Source organism: Callospermophilus lateralis, chromosome 12 (genome assembly GCF_048772815.1).
Source record: "Callospermophilus lateralis isolate mCalLat2 chromosome 12, mCalLat2.hap1, whole genome shotgun sequence".
Lineage (NCBI taxonomy): Eukaryota > Metazoa > Chordata > Mammalia > Rodentia > Sciuridae > Callospermophilus > Callospermophilus lateralis.
The window spans coordinates 88299968-88321606 of NC_135316.1; the positions used below are offsets into that span (position 1 = coordinate 88299968).

The following is a 21639-nucleotide window of genomic DNA, read 5'->3' on the forward strand; positions in this document are numbered from 1 at the left end:
GGAATGGGCCCTTCTTTTAGGGCTCCGCTCCTCACCCCATTGGTTGGTCAGAAATGTTCTCATCAAAGCAATGGCTTTTTATTTTTTTTCTTTTCTTTTTGGGACCGGAGTTTCTTGATCGCCCTCTTCCTGGCGAATGCATAAACAAGACTGCTCCTGTCTGTAAACCCAGATTCCCACAAGATAGCTCTTTCTCTCCTCCTGGCTTTGGCAAGTCTCTTGATTTCATTCTTTGAACCTGTGATTGGAGGTTAAAGTGCGCCAGGTTGGAAGGAGGAAGCTCCCAACAATAAAGGTTTGAATATTTAGCTGTGATCAGGTCGCTGGTCTCTCGCGAGTTCCCCCCGCCCCTTATCTTTTAAAATGCAAATCGGGTTTGGGGGGGTTGTGCGCAGAATGAGCGTTGCGCCTCGACGTCTCCAGCCATTGGTGTCTGTGTCATTACTAATAGAGTCTTGTAAACACTCGTTAATCACGTAAGGCCGCCGGCCTGGGGCTCCGCACGCCAGCCTGTGGCGGGTCTTCCCCGCCTCTGCTGCCTAGTGGGAAGGAGGTGGGAGGAAAGAAGGAAAAAGAGAGGAAGGGAGGAGGCAGGCCAAAGGGAAGGACCGCCTCAGAGGCAGAAGCGCCGCGAGGAGCCAGTGGAGCACTGCGCGGCTGGGGCGCAGCCACCCGAGGTTTCTCTTGCCCCCACACCCTTTCCCTATCGCCCCTTCCACCCCGACCCCCGGCAACCTTCAGCGTTCCTCCCTAGGCAGTATGGTGAGGTCTGCTCTCAGGCCCTCGCCACCATGTACGTGAGCTACCTTCTGGACAAGGACGTGAGCATGTACCCCAGCTCCGTGCGCCACTCTGGTGGCCTCAACCTGGCACCGCAGAACTTCGTCAGCCCCCCGCAGTACCCGGACTATGGTGGTTACCACGTGGCGGCCGCGGCCGCTGCAGCCGCGAACTTGGACAGCGCTCAGTCCCCAGGGCCGTCCTGGCCGGCAGCATACGGTGCCCCGCTACGAGAGGACTGGAACGGCTACGCGCCAGGAGGCGCAGCGGCTGCAGCTAACGCGGTTGCCCACGGCCTCAACGGGGGCTCCCCGGCCGCCGCTATGGGCTACAGTAGCCCAGCCGACTACCACCCGCACCATCACCCGCATCACCACCCGCACCACCCTGCCGCCGCGCCTTCCTGCGCCTCGGGGTTGCTGCAGACGCTTAATCCGGGCCCTCCCGGGCCCGCCGCCACAGCCGCTGCGGAGCAGCTGTCCCCGGGCGGCCAGCGGCGAAACCTGTGCGAGTGGATGCGGAAGCCAGCGCAACCGTCCCTCGGAAGCCAAGGTAAGCTGTGGCGGCGCCCTACCCAAGGGCCCTGGGAAGGCGCGCGCCCAGCGACGGCTGCTGGGAGGGCCCGGTGACCAGGGCTCACAGAAGCATCCCAGGCTATCTGGGAGCTTAGGGCCGGGAAGGACAGGGAGAGGGAACAAGTTCAGGGAGGCTCGGGGGCTTCACTGGCTGCTGCTCCTGGGAATGGATATTTGAGGGTCTCACCACCTTGGGTTCAATTTAGGGCAGAAGAAAGGCTTCCTCTTTCCAAGAGTTCCTCATTCACAACCACGGGACACCTTTGGGAAGATCCCGCGAATGTTGGCGTGAGCAAGACATCGCTCACTTGCTGCCTCCTGCACTCCTGCTCCTGGCCGCCGAGAAGGAGCTTTGGACTCCTCGCGGGCCGTCCTCCCCCATCCGAGCCACCCCAAAAGAGAGGCGGGTGGAAAGAAAGGGCGGCGAGGCTGCGTGTGGGGCCACGTTTGGCCATTTAGGCCAATTCAAGGGGTTGGAGCTACAGAGAGCAGAGGGACCGAGAAAGCTGCTGTCGCCGGAAGAAGGTGCTGACCTGGCGCGCCCAGGTCCCTGAACCTTTGGTCTACAAAGGGATTATTCAAGAAAGAACCTGCGGGAGTCCTCTTGTGTCTGCGGAAAGAGCAAGAAAAGGGGGAGAAAATGCTGGTGCGATTCAACCGCTGCTCCAGACAGGGGTCATTCTTCCTGAACCTTTCAAGGATGTTGGGTGTGTGTGTGCGTGTGTGCGTGTGTGTGTGTGTGTGTGTTTTCTCTTCAAGACTCAAGAGAAGTTCCCTCAAAGACCCTACGTTTGCCAGGATGTTGGAATGTGTGTGGAGAGGGAAGGAAGTGAGAATAGGTGTGGTAGGGGTCTTATTCGAGTCTTTTTACTCGGTGAAGTCTTCCCCAGCTCTTAGCGCTTCCGCTTTTCCCGCTTCCCTTCTTGTTGGCCCAGTTGGCCCGCGTTGCAGGTTATGGCCACTTTGCAGAGGTTTATAGCCAATTACAACCGTATAAATCAGAGCGCCCGTTGGGGGCTGTCTTTGAACATCGACTTCTGCGTCACTTTGCGCACGCTGGGAGCGCCCTGTTGGGAAATGCCGCGGAGTGAGGTCAGCTTTGGGTGGGCTTCAGAGCCTTGGCGTTGTCCTTTCCCCAAGAGGAGGCGCCCTTGTCCTAGCACCGGCTCATCTCAGACCCGCGCTTCCCCAAACCCTCTTCCTACAGAGCCTGCTAGGGGTGCAGTTGGCTAGGGCCACCTGCGGTCTAAGAAGACCCGGTGCGTGTCGGGGGAGAGTGGCGGTGGGGCCAGGGTCGGATGCGGGGGTGGGGAGGGAAAGCCGCAGGAGCCCAGGCCGCGGGGTCAGCAGATGAGAGGCCGCTGTGAAGTCCTGCGCGGAGGTGGCAAGGCCGCGGTCGGCGCCGGGCGCCCTTGTGATGTTAATGTGGCGAGGCTGCGGCCCGCGGGGCCGAAGCCCAACTCCTCTGCGGAGCGTCATCTGTCAAGGGGCGGAGGGGGGTGGGTACGCGGCCTGGCCGGCTTTGATATACACCTTCCCAGCCCTGCCATTGTCTCTTTTAGGGCCCGGAAAGAGGGTGGTGACTTTCGCAGTCAATAATGAATTCTGACAAGTCCCTCTCATCCCTCCCCCTTTTTAGCCCCCCTCCTTGGTTCCCAGGGGGTGCGGGGCGCCTCCAAGGCTCTTGGGGCGCGGGCCTCAGAGCGCACCGGGTCCTGGTCACCGCGTTCCCCCGCCCGCCCCGGACACTGAAAGGGCAGCACCCGAACAAAGGCCACTCCGAGGCACCCCAAGGCGAGTATCGCTCCTGGGGTGTTCGGCTGGGGGAAATATCCTGTGCCCGGCTCCCCAGGCCTGACGTGTCCTTTATTTTCTAAGCGGGCTCCAGTACCAGCCCTGTCTTATCTGTTGGTCTTATCTAGTCTGATTCTCTTTCCTCCTCTGAGCAAAGGGATAGTACCAGGGGCAGAAACCCTGGGTTCCAGGCGGTAGGTAATGCGTGTGAAGGCTCCCACCACGTACGACGCTCCCGGCGCCCGGGACGTGTTAGTTCCCTTAGCAGGCGCGGGGTCGGGCTCCCAGCGCCCATTCAAATGCGCCTGCCGGGCAGTGTTTATGTTAATGCGCCTGGCGGGGAGGGGGATGAAAGCTGGCCGCCATTTGCTCAGTAGTGGTAATTCAAACAGAATGCGGTTGTTATTAAGGCATTGAAAGGGCTTTTCTTTGATAAGATCGCCTTGTCCTGCATTGTTTGTGGCTGTGTTCCCCTTTCAGCGGCTCGGGGGAGCTCCCTCTGATCCCGCCTGTATCTTCCCAGGGCGCTTTTGTTGTGGTTTGCAAAGGGTTTTACCTGAACAAAGTCGGCCTGTGGGGCATTAAACACCTCCAAAGGCAACTCCCAGACCCTTTAGATCTTCCTGTACCGGGCACTGGGTGATTGAACCTGTTCAGCTGCAAGACCACCCCGACCTGGGACCCAGTCAGAGAAAACAGCTCCTGGACAGGGATGGGACAAGAGCCGACCCAGGACAGACTCAATGGAGACGCCAGGCTCGGGCCTGCTCCCACAGCAGCGACACTATTTGTCAAGGCCCTCCAGTAAAACAATCAACCCAAGATTTAATATGTTGACTCAATCCAATGATCATAGATCACTGGTCAGAATAGCTCTAGTGGGGTTTGCAGTAGGAATAAATGGAGGATTAAAAAAGAAAAACTACCCAAGGCTAGACCTGGTTCCAGCAGGTATATTATCCCCAGCTGGAGCAAAGATCTACCCGCCAGCATAGGTTACTGGCGGAGCCCAACTCAGAATTTGTTTGGATGATCTGATATGTCTGCAAGATGATTCTGATGACTTGAAGGAAACTGTCAGCTCCTGCACCCCTCTTTCCATTTGTAGTAAAGCATACTAACCCCTCTTCCACACATATTTCCCCCAACGGTTTCCAGATGGGATGCTGGTCTCTGGTAGGTCTGATAATCTGGATATTCCTAGAGTCTGGCCACTCCCCCCACCTTCCTTTGGTGCTAACTTTATTCTAGTACTATATTTGGTTTTTCAAAATGGTAAGCTGGGCTGGGTTCTGCTATCTTCTCTGTATATGAAGTTTTAGTTTTTCTTAATTTTTAAAAACCACTTAACCCCAAGATTAGTTTAGTTGCCCTGCTAGCCTCACACACTCCCTTTACCCCAGGATCCTCTGGGGTGGGGGGTGTCTTGTCAGACTTGGCAGGAACCAGCCAAACCCTGGCCTCCCAGGGCGGTAGAGGAAGAGAAATGGCCCCCGGGTTAGGGAGGTTTGTCATTACCTATGACTGATGAGCTGCTTTGTGGTTCTCAGCCCTAACTTCTCCTTCCTGCACAGTGAAAACCAGGACGAAAGACAAATATCGAGTGGTGTACACGGACCACCAGCGGCTGGAGCTGGAGAAGGAGTTTCACTACAGTCGCTACATCACCATTCGGAGGAAAGCCGAGCTGGCTGCTACTCTGGGGCTCTCTGAGAGACAGGTGGGAATCACCCTGTTCTTGCAGGCCTGGCTGCTGCTTGGGGGAGAGAGAATTAGCCTGGCCAAGTGTCCAATAAGTTCTGTGGGATAAAAGAGCATTTGCATTTTGAATGCTTTTCTTAAAGGTTTCCTTCATACCTCTGGCTATATTTTCTGATGTTGTTGAATTTTTTTTTCTATTTTGAGAGCTCCTGAGAGGTGCAAGAAAAAGCCAAGAACATTACTTTAATCTTAAATTCCAGTTGGGCAATCAAGATCTATCAAAGACCAGTTTTTTTTGTGTGCCCAGAATTAAAAAATAAATAAATAAATAAAGAGCCCAGTCTCTGCTCATAAAAACTAGAGGGATTGACTTATGAACATTCTCTGTAGTCTGCAAAGCAAAGCGAAACAAAACAAAAAGCAGGCCAAACTCATAGCCAGGAAGCTCCACATTAAGTCTCATTTTCAGCTCCAAGGTGAGGAATATTACAGTTCAGTTTAGCTATGAAGGGCAAAGGTTGTCATATGAAGTATACCCGGCACCGGCCTCCTTGTGCTTTATAGGGAAGGACTTGTAGCAAGTTTCTGTTTCCCTTGGTTCGGGGACTCTATACTTTACCAGTAAAGATTCCTTTGGAAAGAAACATGGGGAGCAAGAAAGGAGGAGGACTCTTCTCTTGAGGCTGAGTTGGGTGTGGAAATGGCTCCAGGGTTGAACTGTTAGAGAGATATCCAATGAAACTTCTAGAAGAGTCTGGGGTTCTTTCATTGGAGAGGAAGATATTAGTGTCCGGTTCCTCTTTTCCTTCACATCTTCTTTTCTGCTCCACCTAGGTTAAAATTTGGTTTCAGAATCGCAGAGCAAAGGAAAGGAAAATCAACAAGAAGAAGTTACAGCAACAGCAGCAGCAGCAGCCCCAGCCGCCTCCCCCACAGCCTCCCCAGCCACAGCCAGGACCTCTGAGAAGTGTCCCGGAGCCCTTAAGTCCTGTGTCTTCCCTCCAAGGCTCAGTGCCTGGCCCTGTCCCTGGAGTTCTGGGACCAGCTGGGGGGGTGTTAAACCCCACTGTCACCCAGTGACCCCAGTGGTCTGCGGTGGCACCAGAGCAATTCCAGGCTGAGCCAGGAGGAGCATGGACTCTGCTAGAATCCTCAGAAGAGACCACTTCCTTCTCACCTACAAATATAACCTACAAGTCTAGCTCTCAGAGGAAAATTGGGGGCCAAGAGTAAAGACATATGGGATTGGGGGGCCTCAAGGAAGACATCTTCCCGATTTTTTACTTTTTCCCCCTCTGACTTTTTGTCAGTGAGGATATAGGAAATGATCACTGAGGCTTCACTTGGTACTGACAGAGGTATTGCCTGGACTGGCTACGGTGACCAAGCCTTCAGTCCTTTCTGCCCCAGCGCTTTGCCTCCAAAATCTGTGGGCTGCCTCTCTGATTGGAGCTGAGGGGAGAGAGGGGACCAGCAACACTTGGAGCCAAGATGGCTATTTCCTGCTCAATGCCTTCCAAGGACCAGCTGGCCCTCCTGCCTCAGGGGTAGGCACAATTTAAACTGCAGAAGCCAGAGGCAGCTAAGATAGAAAGCTGGACTGACCAAAGACTGCAGAACCCCCAGGTGGTCTGTGTCTTTCTTCTCCTCCCTTCCCAGACCAGGAAAGGCTTAGCTGGTCCGTGTGAGTGTGTGGTGTATGTGTGTGGGGGTGGTGGTGGGGAGTGGACTCCAGGCATAACATGGGAGGCCCCCGCCCAGGACCTTGTTTAGAAAGCCTGTCACCAGAGCTTCTCTGGGCTGAATGTATGTCAGTGCTATAAATGCCAGAGCCAACCTGGACTTCCTGTCATTTTCACAATCTTGGGGCTAATGAAGAAGGGAGTTTTTTTTGTTGTTGTTGCTGTTGTTTGGGTTGTTGGTCTGTGTAACATCCAAGTCAGCCTTTTAAAAGCCTTCTGGATCCATGGGGAAAGAAGTGATATGGTGAAGGGAAGCGGGTATCTGAACACAGCTGAAGTTTTCTAAAAAGGAAAAAAAAAGATAAATGAACTTTTCAGATTTCAGATTTTGTAATTGATTTTCTTTAGAATTGGATGAAATTATTATTTTCTAAGAAATGAAATATCTGTTGCAAGCCAAAAGTTAAAAAAAAAAAAAAAATCAGGGAGAGGGTGGAGAAGGTTATCTGGGCAACCTCTCTTTACCCCGGAGCGTCAGAAGCCTGAGGGAGCAGGTACGGAGACCTTCCCTGCCCCCAAGCCCGAGTCCAGCCTTGGAGAGTGGAATGTGTGGTTCTCCTGGGGGTGCCTTTGGGCAAAATGCACATCTGAATGGTCAGCTGCTTCCCAGCTGCTGCGGAATTATGGGCGGGGGGTGGGTAGGGCTGAGAGGGCCTCCCCTGTCTCAGCATCTCATCAAATCCATACCCAGGCAATGCAAACACTAGGCACCCCACCCCCATCAGTGACCCCCTTCCTTCCTATGGATGCCCTACAACCCAGTGAATTAAACATAACCATTTCCCAGGCAACATTTAATGAATCACTGGGCATTTCCTTAAGCTCTTTCCCCTATCCCGTGGTGTCCTTATCCCATCCCCCATCCCACCCACCACAGACAAGATCCTTGCAGTGCTAGTTGCTTATTATCTGGTTGATCCGCTGGGGTCCGGGTTTAGGTCCTCGGGGCCAAGGAACTGGGAGCTCGACTGGGCCAGGGTAAGGAGAGCTTTCCCCCCATTTCAATCTCCACCGAGGGAAGAAGCGCCTCAAGCATTGCTTTCAAAGGAAAGGCTGAGCCCAGCTGGGAGACAGAGGGAGGCATAAATGCCCCCTGCAGCACCTCCCTAATTTCGTAGCCCTTCCGGGTGGCGCATTCCGCTCCAGGATTGAGAAAAGGGCTCTAGGGGCAGAGCCCGCGGGTGCCAGGCCTTGGAGTCGGAGACAGGGGGAGGGGGCTGTTACGGAACGGGAGACCGCGTGGGCGTCCGCGGGGCTACAGGTACCAGTTCAGGGCCAGGGCGATCCCCACTCTCCCCGAGTCTCCACGCGCAGGGAGGGAAAGCAGCCCCGCGCCCTGACCGCGCCCACACGCCTGTCCTCCACGACTGCAGCCGTTGCTAAGCGTTGCCGTGAAACGCCTGTCAATAAACCTTGTTTGGACAGTGGAGCAAGAGCACAAGGGTTGTTTGCTTAGTGGTTAGAGGTTCAAAAGTCGGCATTGTCCCGCTGCAAGCGATTACAAGTTCTTCCCCTTCCCGGGGCTCAGCCCCCTTGTGCGCGGGATCTGGGGGCCAGGAAGGGGCGCTCGCTCGGCGGCTCTCTGAAATGCAGGTACGGCGCTCGCTGCTGTTATTGCCTGCCAAGCCTCCTGGCCCACGGAAAAGGCTCAGACCTGTAAGTTACGGCGCTTCGGATGCTGGGACACAGTGTCACCTCCGGAGTGGGCCCCAGAGAACGCGCAAGTGGCATGGCGCAAGTGGCCGGCGTAGCCTGAGTTTAGGGAGGCTCGCCCCGAGCTGCCTGAGGTTATTTTAGACCAGGTTACCAAGTGGCTCCGAGAGCCTCCAACACTGGGCAGGATGGGGTCCCGGAATCGCCCGGCAATCGAGCCTCCGAGTTATCGGCTCGGGCCGCCAGGGGGCGCGCGCGTTCTGGGAAGAGTCGAGGCGCGGGGCCAGCTCCACGCGCTGGGTCTGGAGCCGGAAAGGGCCCCAGTTCCTACCAATCAGAAGGTGCTAGTTCCAGCATCTCCCCACACGGTGGCTGTTACCAATTTGGGGCCCCAGAGGTCTCCCCACGAAGGCCAGGGGTCTGTTGAAAACTAACTTCAGGTGCAGCAGTCTGGCTGGGCACAAAATCACGAGCCACTCACAGCCTTGTAGATTCAAACAGCAATTTCCAGAGCCAACCAACAAAACAAAATCAAAAATTAAACAACAGAATGAAGTTAGGCGCGGGAGATTCTTGGACCTGTTGACTGTTGGAGAAAGTAAATTTGGGGCAGACTATTTTCCATTCTAAAAGAATCCTTTTTTTGCATATGATTTTAAAAAAAATTACAGTAATATGGCCACAGTATTAAAATATGGTAAGACTAGGAATTTAAAATAAAAATGGAAATAAAATGTACCAGTATTGTGGGACTCATGTTTTTAAAAAAAGGAAGAAAGAAAAGATATTAAGGGAAAGCAGCCTAAATTGTCAGTCCTCCCACCCCCCCAAGAACAATTGGTGGCTTTAAATTATTCATTCAATAAAGTTAACAAGATGGATTGCTGATGAAAGTACGCAAAGTTTCTCTTCTTTTTATTAATATTTAGTGAGATGCTCACATTGGTAAAAATATCCATAAATAGCAATTTAAATATATAAACAGTAATATTCTTGCTGTTGTTATTCATAACCACTGGGGCTGTTGAGACAGGAAGCACTGAGCAGAAGTGAAAAATCTCAGCTACAGAACGGGAAGGCAGCCAGGCGTGGTGGCCACGTGCCTGTTCACCCAGTCACTGGGGAGGCTGAGGCAGGAAGATCACAGGTTGGAAGCCCGCCTCAGCAACTTAGCTAGACCCTGTCTCAAAAAATAAATAAAAGGGAGGGGTCTGTGGGTCTGTCGAGGCTTAGCGGTTAAACGCTCCCGGGTCCAATGCCTGGTACGGAAAAAAAAGAAAAAAAGAAAGAAAGAAAAAGAAAAAGTCATTCTCCCCTCCCCCCAGGGTTGCTCTTTGCCTCTCATTTTAGAGACAGGCTGCTATTTTACATCTTACTGACTTTGTGGAGGACTGACCTCCTATTCCTTCCTTAACTGTGACATGGGGATCAGATGTCAAAAGCATTTTTACAGCATACATAATACTAGACCCTAATAATGACTCAAACTTCTACTTTTTAAAAGATCATGAACCATCTAATGCAAAGTGTTCCAGTATCCTTATAAAGAACTTTTGAACAGGATAATTTCTCAACTCCAGATAAATAATCCTTTTCCCAGAATTTTCTCCAATGCATTTTGCTTTTCTTACTTTGTCAAAATACCCTCAAGTCTGTGGTCTACTTATTTCCACCACCTATGTCTGTGTACAACCTTGGTGGCAAAGCACTAACAAACATTCCAAATGTGAAGACAATTTACTAATCTGTGTAGCTTCCTTGTCCTTTCATCTATCAGAAGAAATGTTCCTAAACACATCTAGTTTCTAGGAGAATCAAGATTAGTTGAGGGTGTTGTTGGGAACCCCTTATAATTGATTAGTACTTTTTTTTTTTTTTTTTTTTTTTTGCCAGAAAGGAGCAGAGAGGCAGATCTCTAACTGATGGCATTAAAATTTTCTTAATTTTGAAACAATTTGCATCTCAACCTCTCCATATTAACAATGTATTCTTCCAGTAGCTATTCCAAGAGCCTCCTATCATTTTCATTCTCTAAGGTTGATTCATCCCTAGAAGTCATGTAAGGCAAACATTTGACTTTAGACCTCATGATTTCCCTCTCATTCCTATTGTAGTAGCATGTCTTGTATTAAATAATTTTTCTTTGGAGGATAAAGAAAACCCCCATTCCTGTAATCCCAGTGGCTCCTGGAGGCTGAGACAGGAAGATCATTGGTTCAGTGTCAGCCTCAGAAAAGTGAGGTGCAAAGCAATTCAGTGAGACCCTGTCTCTAAATAAAATACAAAAATGGGTTGGGGACATGGCTCAGTGGTTGAGTGCACCAGTTCAATCCCTAGTACCTCGCCCAAAAGAAAACTCCCATTCATATTTAAATTATGTAGATTAAGTATTTAAAACACTAAATTATCATCTTAAATTACATCTGGACTATATGAACTTCTGACCCCTTTAAATCTTATATCCCTTTTTCCTTTTTCCTCTTGCTTTTCTTCTTAAAGAGGGTGCACTATGATTTTAGGAAACCAAGCAGATTTTAGTGACAGCTGTGGAATTAGCTGAATGATACTTACCAAAACAATCACTCAATGTCTTCTTTGTTACAAATCAGAGGAGATTTTATATCTATCTATCTATTTATCTATGCATGCACACACATATATATGTATATATACATATATATTATGTTATATATAATACATATCACAATATGAAACATAAATACTATATATGGATTATATATAATATGATATATATTGATTATATATAAGATATATATCCCGATGTTCTTGCAAGTTATGAAATTAGATCTAAAATAAAATCTCTTCAATTCTAACAAAATTAGGATTTGTTCATTCTAGAGGTTATACCAACATTTGCTTTAACATTCATCTTGGAGGAATCAGTCAAAGAAGGTGGGGGCAAGTGCATAGGTGACCTTCTGCTCCTATGTCTCTAGTATCCAAACATTACATTTGTTTTAACAACGGTGTTTCCAAACTGGAATTTGTCATTAACCATCATAGATATAGATAACATCAAGTAAGTTATCAAGCCCCAAAGTTAAATGACCAGTTTGTTCTTCTTTCTACCAGATCTTAGAGATCTAATCTATAAACCAAAATACTATCAATTTTGATACAAAGATTTCCCTGAGATGAAATGATTACTAAACCATCCTTTCACATGCACACATTTACTTAAAAATAATATTCAGGTCCCCTGTTTGTTTGATGTGTCTAACATTTCATTGGTAAGTAGGAACTCTAAGCATTTCATGCATTGTTATATTTGAGAATTAACTTGTAGAAAAAAAATCCTCTAATTATTCATGTATTATCTCAGAATGTTCAGGGTTGACAGTCCATTATCATAACACTTTGTATCTGCAGTATGACAATAATAGGTTTTATACAAGTGGTAGTTGATAAATTCCTCTCCAACCTCAGGAAAGCAAACAATGAAAAACAATGTAGAAGCTAGTCATGGTAGTACAAATATACAATGGCATGTTGTTTGGGGGGCACTTAAATAATTTTAACTTATTGATGATTAGTAGAATCAGCAACAAGGATTAAGTACTCAGCCACAGATTAGGAGTTGGGAAAAGTGACCTGGGCAGGATCTGTCTTCTATTCATGAGAGACAACTTAGTATATTGTTCTTTTACTTTGTGTATCGAATGTTTTAAAACAACACAACAAAAATCCAATAGAACTATGTGCTATTTTCAGTACTTGCCCCATCCAAGCTCCAGTTTCCTAGACAGAATTATGTTAGGGTATATTTGTGTTGCCAAAAACAAACAGAAGAATGACCTCAGGAAGCCAGAACCAGAGACCACTATCCAATAAATAGCAGCATAGGGCATGCAGAACAAAAAAACTGGAGTAAAAACATAAAAGAGGGGTTGAGGCTGTAGCTCAGTGGTAAAGTGCTTGCCTCACATGTGTGAGATCCTCGGCACTACATAAAAAAATAAAGATACTATATGTGTTCATCAACAACTCAATAAATACTTAAAAAGCATATAAGATAAAAATATTTTCCCTAAAACTACTTTACTAAAAGAAATGTATATTTCAGAAATCCAAATTCCTGTAATTATTTTCCTGTTATCATTTCACCTTACCTATGAATATACTGTATGTAGCCACATCACTGTCAGCAATCTATTAATAATACACATACATGGCACATGTACTCAGATACTTCTAACTGAAAAATGATAAGTCTTGGGCAAAATGATAAGCCTCTCTCTCTCTAAAAGAAAAAAGAAGAGAAAAGAAAAAGAAAGAAAGAAAGAAGAAACGAAAAGAAAAAGAAAAAAACAACAACACCCTAACAATCAACATTTATTTCTCCATTTCTAGGGCTAGTATTAAGTATACATCCAGTGTTATGATTGCTCCTCTTGGGTGCCAGAACGCAGAACAAAGCTGTTTACCCAATGATCATGCCTTCCAAAGCAGTTCAAGGGGTAAATTTTTATTTGCATTTGTTATTATCAAATAAAAGCCAGATGCTACTTTTGAAATTCTAAAGCCAGACAAAACAGGCAAGAAAGTTTCTTCAGACAGAACTTTTCCTTTATTCCTTTCCCCTCACCGGAACCTCAGAGAAACTAGTGTTTAAATTTGCGTCTGAATGGTTCAGGCAGAAAAAATGGAAGAAAGCTTGTTATTTGCTCATGCTTAAATTATCCAGCTGTCCAAATCTGTGCGCGGACCCAGCCATTACAGAGAGTATGGCTCAGATAGCTGCAGCCTCGCCCCTTTCCCCGCGGTCCGGAAGGACCTTCAGGGCTCGCAGTCCGCACACCGGGGGGCTCAGACTCCTCGACCCTCCCCAAGGCCACCCAGAGCGACGTCCAAGCCCCCAATGTCGCCCCGATTTCTGGGGACGCCTGGGTTAAGGTGTCCCCCCCTTTCTCGCCCACCTGGGCCGCAGAGGTCTCCGCCTCGGCCCAGAAGGTTGCGTTCTGGTCGCGGGAATCCAGCCGCCGGCCCTGGGTGCGTCTCCGCCACGACCTGGGGGCACCCTAGGGAATCCAAGGCGTCTCCGGGAGGGGTCGGAACGCGGGCCACCGCGGGAGCTGGGCTTGGTGCAGGCGAGGTCCCGGTGGCAAGGCCTCCAACCCGGGCAGCGCCTGCCCTGCGGATCGGAAGCCTCACCTCGGGATTTCAAGCACTTGGCTTTTCTGCTCGGAACAGTGGGGCTCCAGCGATCGCCTTTTCTCATTAGAATCAAACAGGTCGGGAGTTTTAAAGGCACGGAGATGCCGGAAACCTGAGGCCCGGCTAGAAGCTCCTGGAGTGGTTTGGAGCATTTGGAGCTGAGAGCTCCAGGTCAGTGATCGCGGTGGCCGCGCCTGAGGGACTTTATTTTAAAGGGGGAAGCCCGGAAGGCTGGCAGGTGCAGCCCACTCAAGGCTGCCTCAGCCCGCGGCCTCCCGGCACCCGGAAGGTTGCTCTCGCTCGGCTGCCGCACGAACGCTAAGCGCCCGGCAGGCGGCGCTGCCGTCCCAGCTGAGCGGGCGGATAGAGAGCCCCGACGCCGACCGTCTCAGCTCTTCCGCGTGGCCCCTTCCCACCCCCTCAATTGCTTCCCTGACTGAGGGCATCTGGTGGGGGTCAGCCCTAGGGCATGTTGCCTCGCAGAGTATGCGCACGAACCTGCACGTTTCCGCCTTTTCTGACCGCGCCGTGGTACTTCCCCTAGTTCCTTCTCTTTGCAGCCACCAGAAAGTGCACTCCTCTGGACCTGGGCAGAAGCCATCTGCCCCAGAGCCGGATTGCGGCCCAAAGCCCGGTTCAGTCTCAACTCAAAGGACCGCCTCTCTGGTTTGCCCCTCACCAGCTCCAAGCCCGACGTGGAGGCGCACACCTGAAGTCCCAGCTCCTCCTGAGCCGAGATGGGTGGATCCAGGGAGCCCAGAGGTTCCAGCCGGCCTGGAAAACAGCGAGACTAAAAAACAAACCAAAACCCAGCTCCAGGCATCTGCTGGGTGTTAGGAAATCTGATTTCTCCTCTCGGCCCATGATGAGTGGGTTTGAGGGCTGATCCCCAGCCTAGGCCCACTTTGGGTTTGTCGGGGAGGAAGGAGGGTGGACTTTTAATTCCCTGTCCCAGCTAAATAATTTACTCAAGGTCCTCTTTCCCTGCCAATTCTCTCCCCCTTACTACTGGCCTTCACTTCCTGCTCTGTGAAGCCCGGGGGACAGAAAAGCCAGTTCTTAATCAAAGTTAATATTAATAGTGGCAGAGAGGCCTTGCTTGGAGTTTCTCCAACAGTTAGGCTTCTACTCTCGCTCCCACGCCCTGCCCGCAAGCACCCTTCCTTGGGCGATTCTTCTAGAATTGGGAATGGGTCTTGCATTTCCAGCTACATTCCGGAAACAAGGAAGCCAGAGCAAGGCACTTGGGCCTCCGTGTCTCTAAACCACATCCTTCTGGGTTCCCAGCAGTGCGGGAGGTGGCAAAGGTCGAGCGCACGGTAGCTGCCCACAGAAGCAGCGCCTGCCCGGGGTCTGTGGAGAGATAAGCGGTTGCAGAGTTCGCAGGCTCAGGCTCGACGGCAGAGATATCTACAGGAAGGGACCGCGCAGAGCAAACTAAGGCGCGGGGGGGAGGGGGGGGAAGCGAAATTTACCAATGTTCAACACTTAAAAAAAAAAAAAAGACAACGAATTAATAATGTAAAAAAAATTCCTAAGAGGGATCCAGAATGCTTTTTCCTAGTGAGTGAGAAAAGAATTCCAACATGTCTGATTTTCTGGTAGTCTGGTTTGGTTTGAGCTTTTATTAATGCAAATTAAGGGCTGGCAGAAACATTTCCTTCCCACAAATTTAAACAATGCAGAACTGTAAAAAAGAAAATAAATGTTACTAATTTATCCTTCATCCTTTCAATTCCATTGCTTTGGGATACTAATATTACCATGGTTCAAATCATTCTAAGGATGTGTGTGTGTGTGTGTGTGTGTGTTTACGGGAACATATAAAACCTTGTTCTTCCTTTCTTTTTCTTTCTTCTTCCTTCTTTCCTCTTTCTACCCGCTCTTTCTTGTATCTGGGACTGAACCTGGGCGGTGGTGGGGAGTGGGGCTCTACCTATGACCTATATCCCCAGACCTTTTTATTTTTTATGTTGAGAGGGTCTCATTGAATTGCCCAGGCTGGCCTCGAACTTGTGATCCTCTTGTCTCACCTTCCTGAGTCTCTGCAATACAGATGTGTGCTACAAAACCAGCTTCTTTTTCTAGTCTTAAAAAAAAAAAAAAAATTAAAGCAAAGTCATAGTTCATCATTTGCTTTTATCACTGTACTAATATATTGTGGGCAATTTCCTGGGTCATTACATATAAATCCAATTGATTCTTATTAACGTGTATTGCACTTTATGAATATGGATTATACCAGAATTTTTCTTGTTTAACAATTTGTTTTGAATGTTTACCATGTGCTAGATGCTGGGAAAAGATAGCAGTAAACATGAATGAAAATCTTTGTTCTTGGTGAGATTAATTCTGGTGGGAAGATACTTTTTACACATATCCCATTGTACTTTAAAATTTTTTTCCATTGTAATTTTTTTTGCTGTTGTTGTTGTTGAGGTACTAGGGATTGAATCCAGAGTTTTTCTACCACTCAGCTTTATGCCTAGCCCTTTTTTATTTCTTATTTTGAGACAGGGTCTCATTGAAGTGTCCAGGCTGGCTTCAAAATTGTGATCCTCCTGCCTCAGCCTCAGTTACTGGAATTACAGGCTTGTGTGACACATCTGACTCACAAAATTTTTTAAAAACCAGTGCTCAATGATGGTGATGGTATGATGAAAGAGTCTAAATATATTTTAAATGGCAATTTGGCAATATATTTACAAATCTTTAAATGTTCCCACTCTCTTGAATATCTAGAATCTAGGTCAAGAAAATATTCAAAAATGGGAAGTTGGAAATAAGTATTCAACTATGGTTTTGGGGTAATCAAATTATTGTACATGTATTCATTAAACCATTATATGACCACTAAAGCTGCTTTTTTTTCAGAGTTATATACTGGCCCGGGGAAAGCTTGTTCCTCTTGCCTCATACATTAAAAAAAAAAAATGCAAAAGCAAGATAGGCAGATAAATGGCTCCTCAAATGATATCCATGCCCTGATTTCTGGAACCTGTAAATGTTACTTCATATGGCAAATAATCAGAACCCCTCCCAAAAGTCTTTGCAGATATAACTAAATTAAGGATCTTAGAATGGGAGATTATCCTGAATTATTCATGTGGGTGCCAAGTGCCATTGCAAATAGTATTATTAAAGAGAGTTAGAGGGATCTGGGGATGTAGTTCAGTGGTGGGGCACTTGCCTAGCCCAGCAGAAGGCCTGAATTCAATACTCAGTAGGAGTGAGGGAGAGGCAGAGGGAAATTCCCTTCTTCCCCCAACAAAGAATCAGAGAGATTAGTACATGTTGTCCTTGAAGATGACATTTAAAGTGATGCAGCCACACACCAAAAGTACCAGACACCACCAGCAACTGGAAGAAGCAATGAGTGAATGTTCCCCAAGGAGTATGGTAAAATGATACCAATTTTGTACTTCTGAACTCTAGAAATGTGAGAGAATAAATTTCTATAATTTTAAGCCTCCAAATTTGTGATAATTTGTTATAGCCGTCATGGGGGAAAAGCAGTAAAGCAGTGTTTCTGTTAGGCATTGTTATGTGACGACAAAAAAAAAAAATTAATGTCACACAACAGCCACCTCCTTCCATCTATAGGACTGGAATTCAGAGTATAGCAAGAATGGCTTATCTTCACTTTACAATAACTGGAACCTCATTTAGGAAGACTTGACTGGCTGGGTCTAAAGCATCTGGAGTTTTTTTTTGTTTTTAACTCATATATTGTGTACCTGGACTGAAATGACTCACAGGCTAAGCTCATTTGGGATTATTAACCAGAGTTCTTCTTCCTGTCTTGGGCTTCCTCAGGATGATAAGATTTCTTATACTGTGGTTCAGAATTCCAGGAAAGAATATCTAGAAAGGAGGGTGGAAGTCATATGGACTATTAAGATCTAGCTTCAGAAATCACATAGTGCTATTTCTATTATGACTGTCAACTGATGGTAGCAGTGACAAGCCCTCCAGATTCAAAAAAGGGGACATAAATCTACCTCTCGATGGGATAAATAGGTAGAGCCATGCTTTCAGACTGTCAAAGGAGGCCCCATATGTACAAATTATTTACATTTTCCCACATTCAACTTCTCTCCCTGCCAAAATATGATTTTTATAAAAAAAATTCAGGGTCCAGGATCTCTGAAACTAAATAAAGTCCAGGGGCAGATCAGGGTCTTTGAGTTAGGGTCCTTGGAAATGGTTCCTCTTGATCTGAAGAAATATGAAATAAAGAGACAAGTTTTCTGCCACTCTTCTCTCAAATAAATCCAAAATATGATGCTATAGATACAGGGTTGCCACAGGAAATATTGTTGTTCTAAAGTAGAGAAGGGGCTAGGGGGTATAGCTCAGTGATAGAGTACTTGCCTAGCATGTATGAGGCCCTGGGTCTGATCACCAACACCATGGAAAGAATGGAGATGACACAGCTGTCATTGGTTTATATTAAATATGATATGTATTCAAGTCAAGTGTTCATGGGAATGACTATCTGGAACTCTCCCCCTATCTTGCAGGACTTTGTTCTCATTCTCAGAGTCACTTTTTTTTTTTTCATAAAAAATACCCTAATTTGCACTTTTAAGCCTGCTTTCTGCCTTTAGAAGGTTGGGGAACCTCATTTAACTTTTTACTATCTCTTTTCTTTTCAGTCCAAGTTAATGTAATTCCTTTAAAAGATTTGTAGGTTTCTTATGTATCAATTTATAAAACTCATTCCATTAGGGCTGGGGCTGTAGCTCAGTGGCAGAGCGCTTGCCTAGCATATATGAGGCACTGGATTTGCTCTTCAGCACCACATGAAAATAAACAAATAAAATAAAGGCATTCTGTCCATCTACAACAACAACAACAATAACAAACTCATTCCATTAGATAAAGCTGTGCCCACAAAGCTGTTCATGATAAACCCTGTTCTATCTTGAGCTCTCCACAAGCTCTTGTGTAAAAATGCTCTTAAAAGGGGACTTTAAAGTCATACATTTGACTTAATTTTTTGACAGAGTCTTCGATTTAATCTTTGCTTAGAAGTCTTTCCCCTTCCTTTTCCTCCCTTTCTTCCTTCTTTACAATACTGGAGATGGAACCCAGGGCTTCATGCATGCAGGCAAGTGCTGGAGCTGAGCTCCTTTCTCAGGCCCTCAGAAATCTTTTCTCACTATGAGAATCTTCTGCTGGATCAGTTCTTGCTGAGGGTTCTCCATTTCCCTTTAATTTTAGTTAAAAACTGAATACTGTAATAAAAAATTTAGTTCATCTTTATCCTTTCATATTTTATATAGGCAGCTAAAAGAAGCTGGTGACAGTTTTAATGCCCTGCCTAGAGATCTCCTCAGCTAGATTATGAGTGTTTTAGGACCATGTCCTATTTTCCATATTACCTCATTGACAGTGGTGCCACATTTCCTGCCAATACACAGCAAACATATTTTCTTTTTTTCCTGTTCTTTTTAACTTTGTTCTAATTAGTTATACATGACAGTAGAATGCATTCTGACACATGATACATGAATGGAGTATAACTTCTCATTCTTCTGGTTGTACATGGTGTAGAATTACACCAGTCATATAATCATATATGCACACAGGGTAATACTGTCTGATTCATCCCACTGTCTCCCCCAACGCCCCCTCCCCTCCCTTCACTCTTGTCTGTCTAATCCAAAATAACTATATTCTTCCCTAGCCACTCCCTTATTGTGAATTAGCATTCACATATTAGAGAAAACATTGGGCCTTCGGTATTTTGGGGATTGGCTTATTTTGCTTAGCACGATATTCTCCAGTTCTATCCATTTACTGTTAAATCCCATAATTTCATTGTTCTTTAAGGCTGAGTAATATTCCATTGTGTGTTTATACCACATTTTCTTTATCCATTCATCTGTTGAAGGGCACCTAAGTTGGTTCCATAATTAAAGCTATTGTGAATTGAGTTGCTATAAACATTGATGTGGCTGTGTCATTGAAATATGCTGCTTTTAAGTCCTTTGGGTATTAACTGAGGAGTGGGATAGCCAAGTCACGTGGTGGGTCCATTCCAATTTTTTCCTGAGGAATCTCCAGACTGCTTTCCATAGTCGATGCACCAATTACAGTGCCACCAGCAATGCATGAGTGTACCTTTTTCCCCCATATCCTTGCCGACATTTATTGTTGCTTATATTCTTGATAATTGCCATTCTGACTAGAGAGTTGTTTTTCGGTAGTGTAATTGTTTTTTGCGTGGGGAGGAGGGTACTGGGGATTGAAGTCAGGGGCACTGGACCACTGAGCCATCCCCAGCTCTATTTTGTATTTTATTTAGAGACTGAGTTGATTAGCATCTCACCTTTACTGAGTCTGGCTTTGAACTCTATGCAGGCAGTGGCTGGGATTATAGGCGTGTGCCACCATGCCGAGTTCAGAATAGTTTTGATTTTCATTTCTCTAATACAAATATGTTTTCTTACTTCCTGCTCCCCAAAATATTTTCCTCACTTAATTCTGGAGTCACTCAGAGCTTTCCCAATGACTGTCTGCCACCCAGTCTCCAAGCCAACACCACCTGTTTTCCTATTGGTGGAATATGGTAGTTATATTTTAGGTTATTTTTATGACAGTTACCAAGCTTATTCTTTTTATTTTATTTTATTTTTATTTTTTTTAAATTTTAATATTTATTTATTTTTTTAGTTTTCAGCGGACACAACATCTTTGTTTGTATGTGGTGCTGAGGATCGAACCCGGGCCGCACGCATGACAGGCGAGCGCGCTACCACTTGAGCCACATCCCCAGCCCCCAAACTTATTCTTATTATCTATTACTAGCTAGCAAATGACTTCAAGCTACAACTATTTTAATATTTTCACAGATTAAAATGACACAGTTTATTCTCTTACAGTTCTGGAGGTCAGAAGTCTGAAGTTAAGGTGGTGGTTGGGCTGTGTCTCTTCTGGAGGTTTTAGGCAGAATCCATTTCCTTACCTCTTCCAACTTCTAGAGGTCACCTGCATTTCTTGGCTCCTGGCCCTTTCCTTCTGCCTGGTCTTTTGTTGTTAAATCTCCCGGTGTTGTTTTATGTCACTAAGTTTGTGGTAATTTGACAGCAACAAAAGAAAGCAAACACAGGAGTTTACAGACATCCTCTCTCTGTGCTCTTCTCAAAGCCAGGTCTTTGCCTTGGTTTCCTCAAGTGTCTCAAGTTACAACCAGGTCTCCTTTTAGAAGTCTGTAAACCTTTCTTCAGTTCATTAATCATTGCAGTTTGCCTACTTCAAGAAAGACTCTGCTGAGATTCCCCAAACGCCAAGCCTTGATGTCTCCTTCGCCTGTATTTCTTGAGCACTTTGTATGACTTATTACACTGTTTTGTCATTTATCTGCCATTCATCTTCATTCACCTGTCTGATTCTTGCTTTTGACATTGGACTTCTTGAAGGCAGGAAGCCTATACATGTTTTTTTTTTTTCCCTTTTTTTTTTTCTTTTAATCCTCAGGAATGAGCACAGTGTTTGATGAATAGTAAGTAGTTCATACAAGTTTATGGAATAAAAACAAACAAACAAATCACACTAAGGAATCAAAGCATATGAATAATTCCTCATCAAAGGCAATTTGCTTGGCAGTAGTTAGTACTATTTAGCCAGGTTCTGATAGCCAGAAAAAAGAGGAAGTGGTATCTTACCGTCTCCTCACTCCACACCCTAGGAACACTTCCATTTCTTCCCAGTCTGACTTTGAACTGTGAGGCCTGAGGGCATTCTAAATCAGACAGCCTCCCCAAGTTCTGTGCAGTTTGACCCCAGGTCATTATTTCTGGATGCTGAGTCTCTTCAGTTTGGCCAATGATTAATGAAGTGAAGAAAGGTTTATAGACTTCTAAGAAAAGACCTAATTGTAACTTGAGATACTTGTTGCAGTTCTTGTGGGAAAACTGACAATTTGGTCAATGTTGTTTTAAATAACGTCTAGTTTTCTCAACATAAAGTAAGGTTTAAGTAAAAAAAAATAAATAAATAAAACTAATCCTTCTACTTGGAGTCCACCATTGATAATATATAAAAAGCTTAATTTTGCTGGGCACAGTGGCACATGCCTGTGATCCCATCTACTTGGGAGGCTGAGGCAGGAGGATTGCAAGTTCAAAGTCAGCCTGAGCAACTTAGTGAGAGTCTGTCTCAGAATTTTTTAAGAGTTAATTTTTAATTTAAAAAATATTAGTGAATTCCCA

The 21639-nt window shown here is 46.4% G+C and overlaps 1 protein-coding gene across 2 annotated transcripts; it reads left to right on the forward strand.

Annotated features, from left to right (window-relative positions):
• Positions 1-791: 791 nt before the first annotated feature.
• Positions 792-5930, forward strand: Cdx2 (caudal type homeobox 2). Of its 2 annotated transcripts, none has more exons than XM_076872568.1 (3): positions 792-1332; positions 4724-4869; positions 5685-5930. In XM_076872568.1, exons 1-3 carry the CDS (start codon positions 792-794, stop codon positions 5928-5930), a joined length of 933 nt encoding a protein of 310 aa, XP_076728683.1. The 2 variants fall into 2 exon arrangements, with proteins under 2 accessions (XP_076728683.1, XP_076728684.1); XM_076872569.1 differs by having other exon boundaries at positions 4724-4883; positions 5685-5814.
• The last annotated feature ends 15709 nt before the right edge of the window (positions 5931-21639 follow it).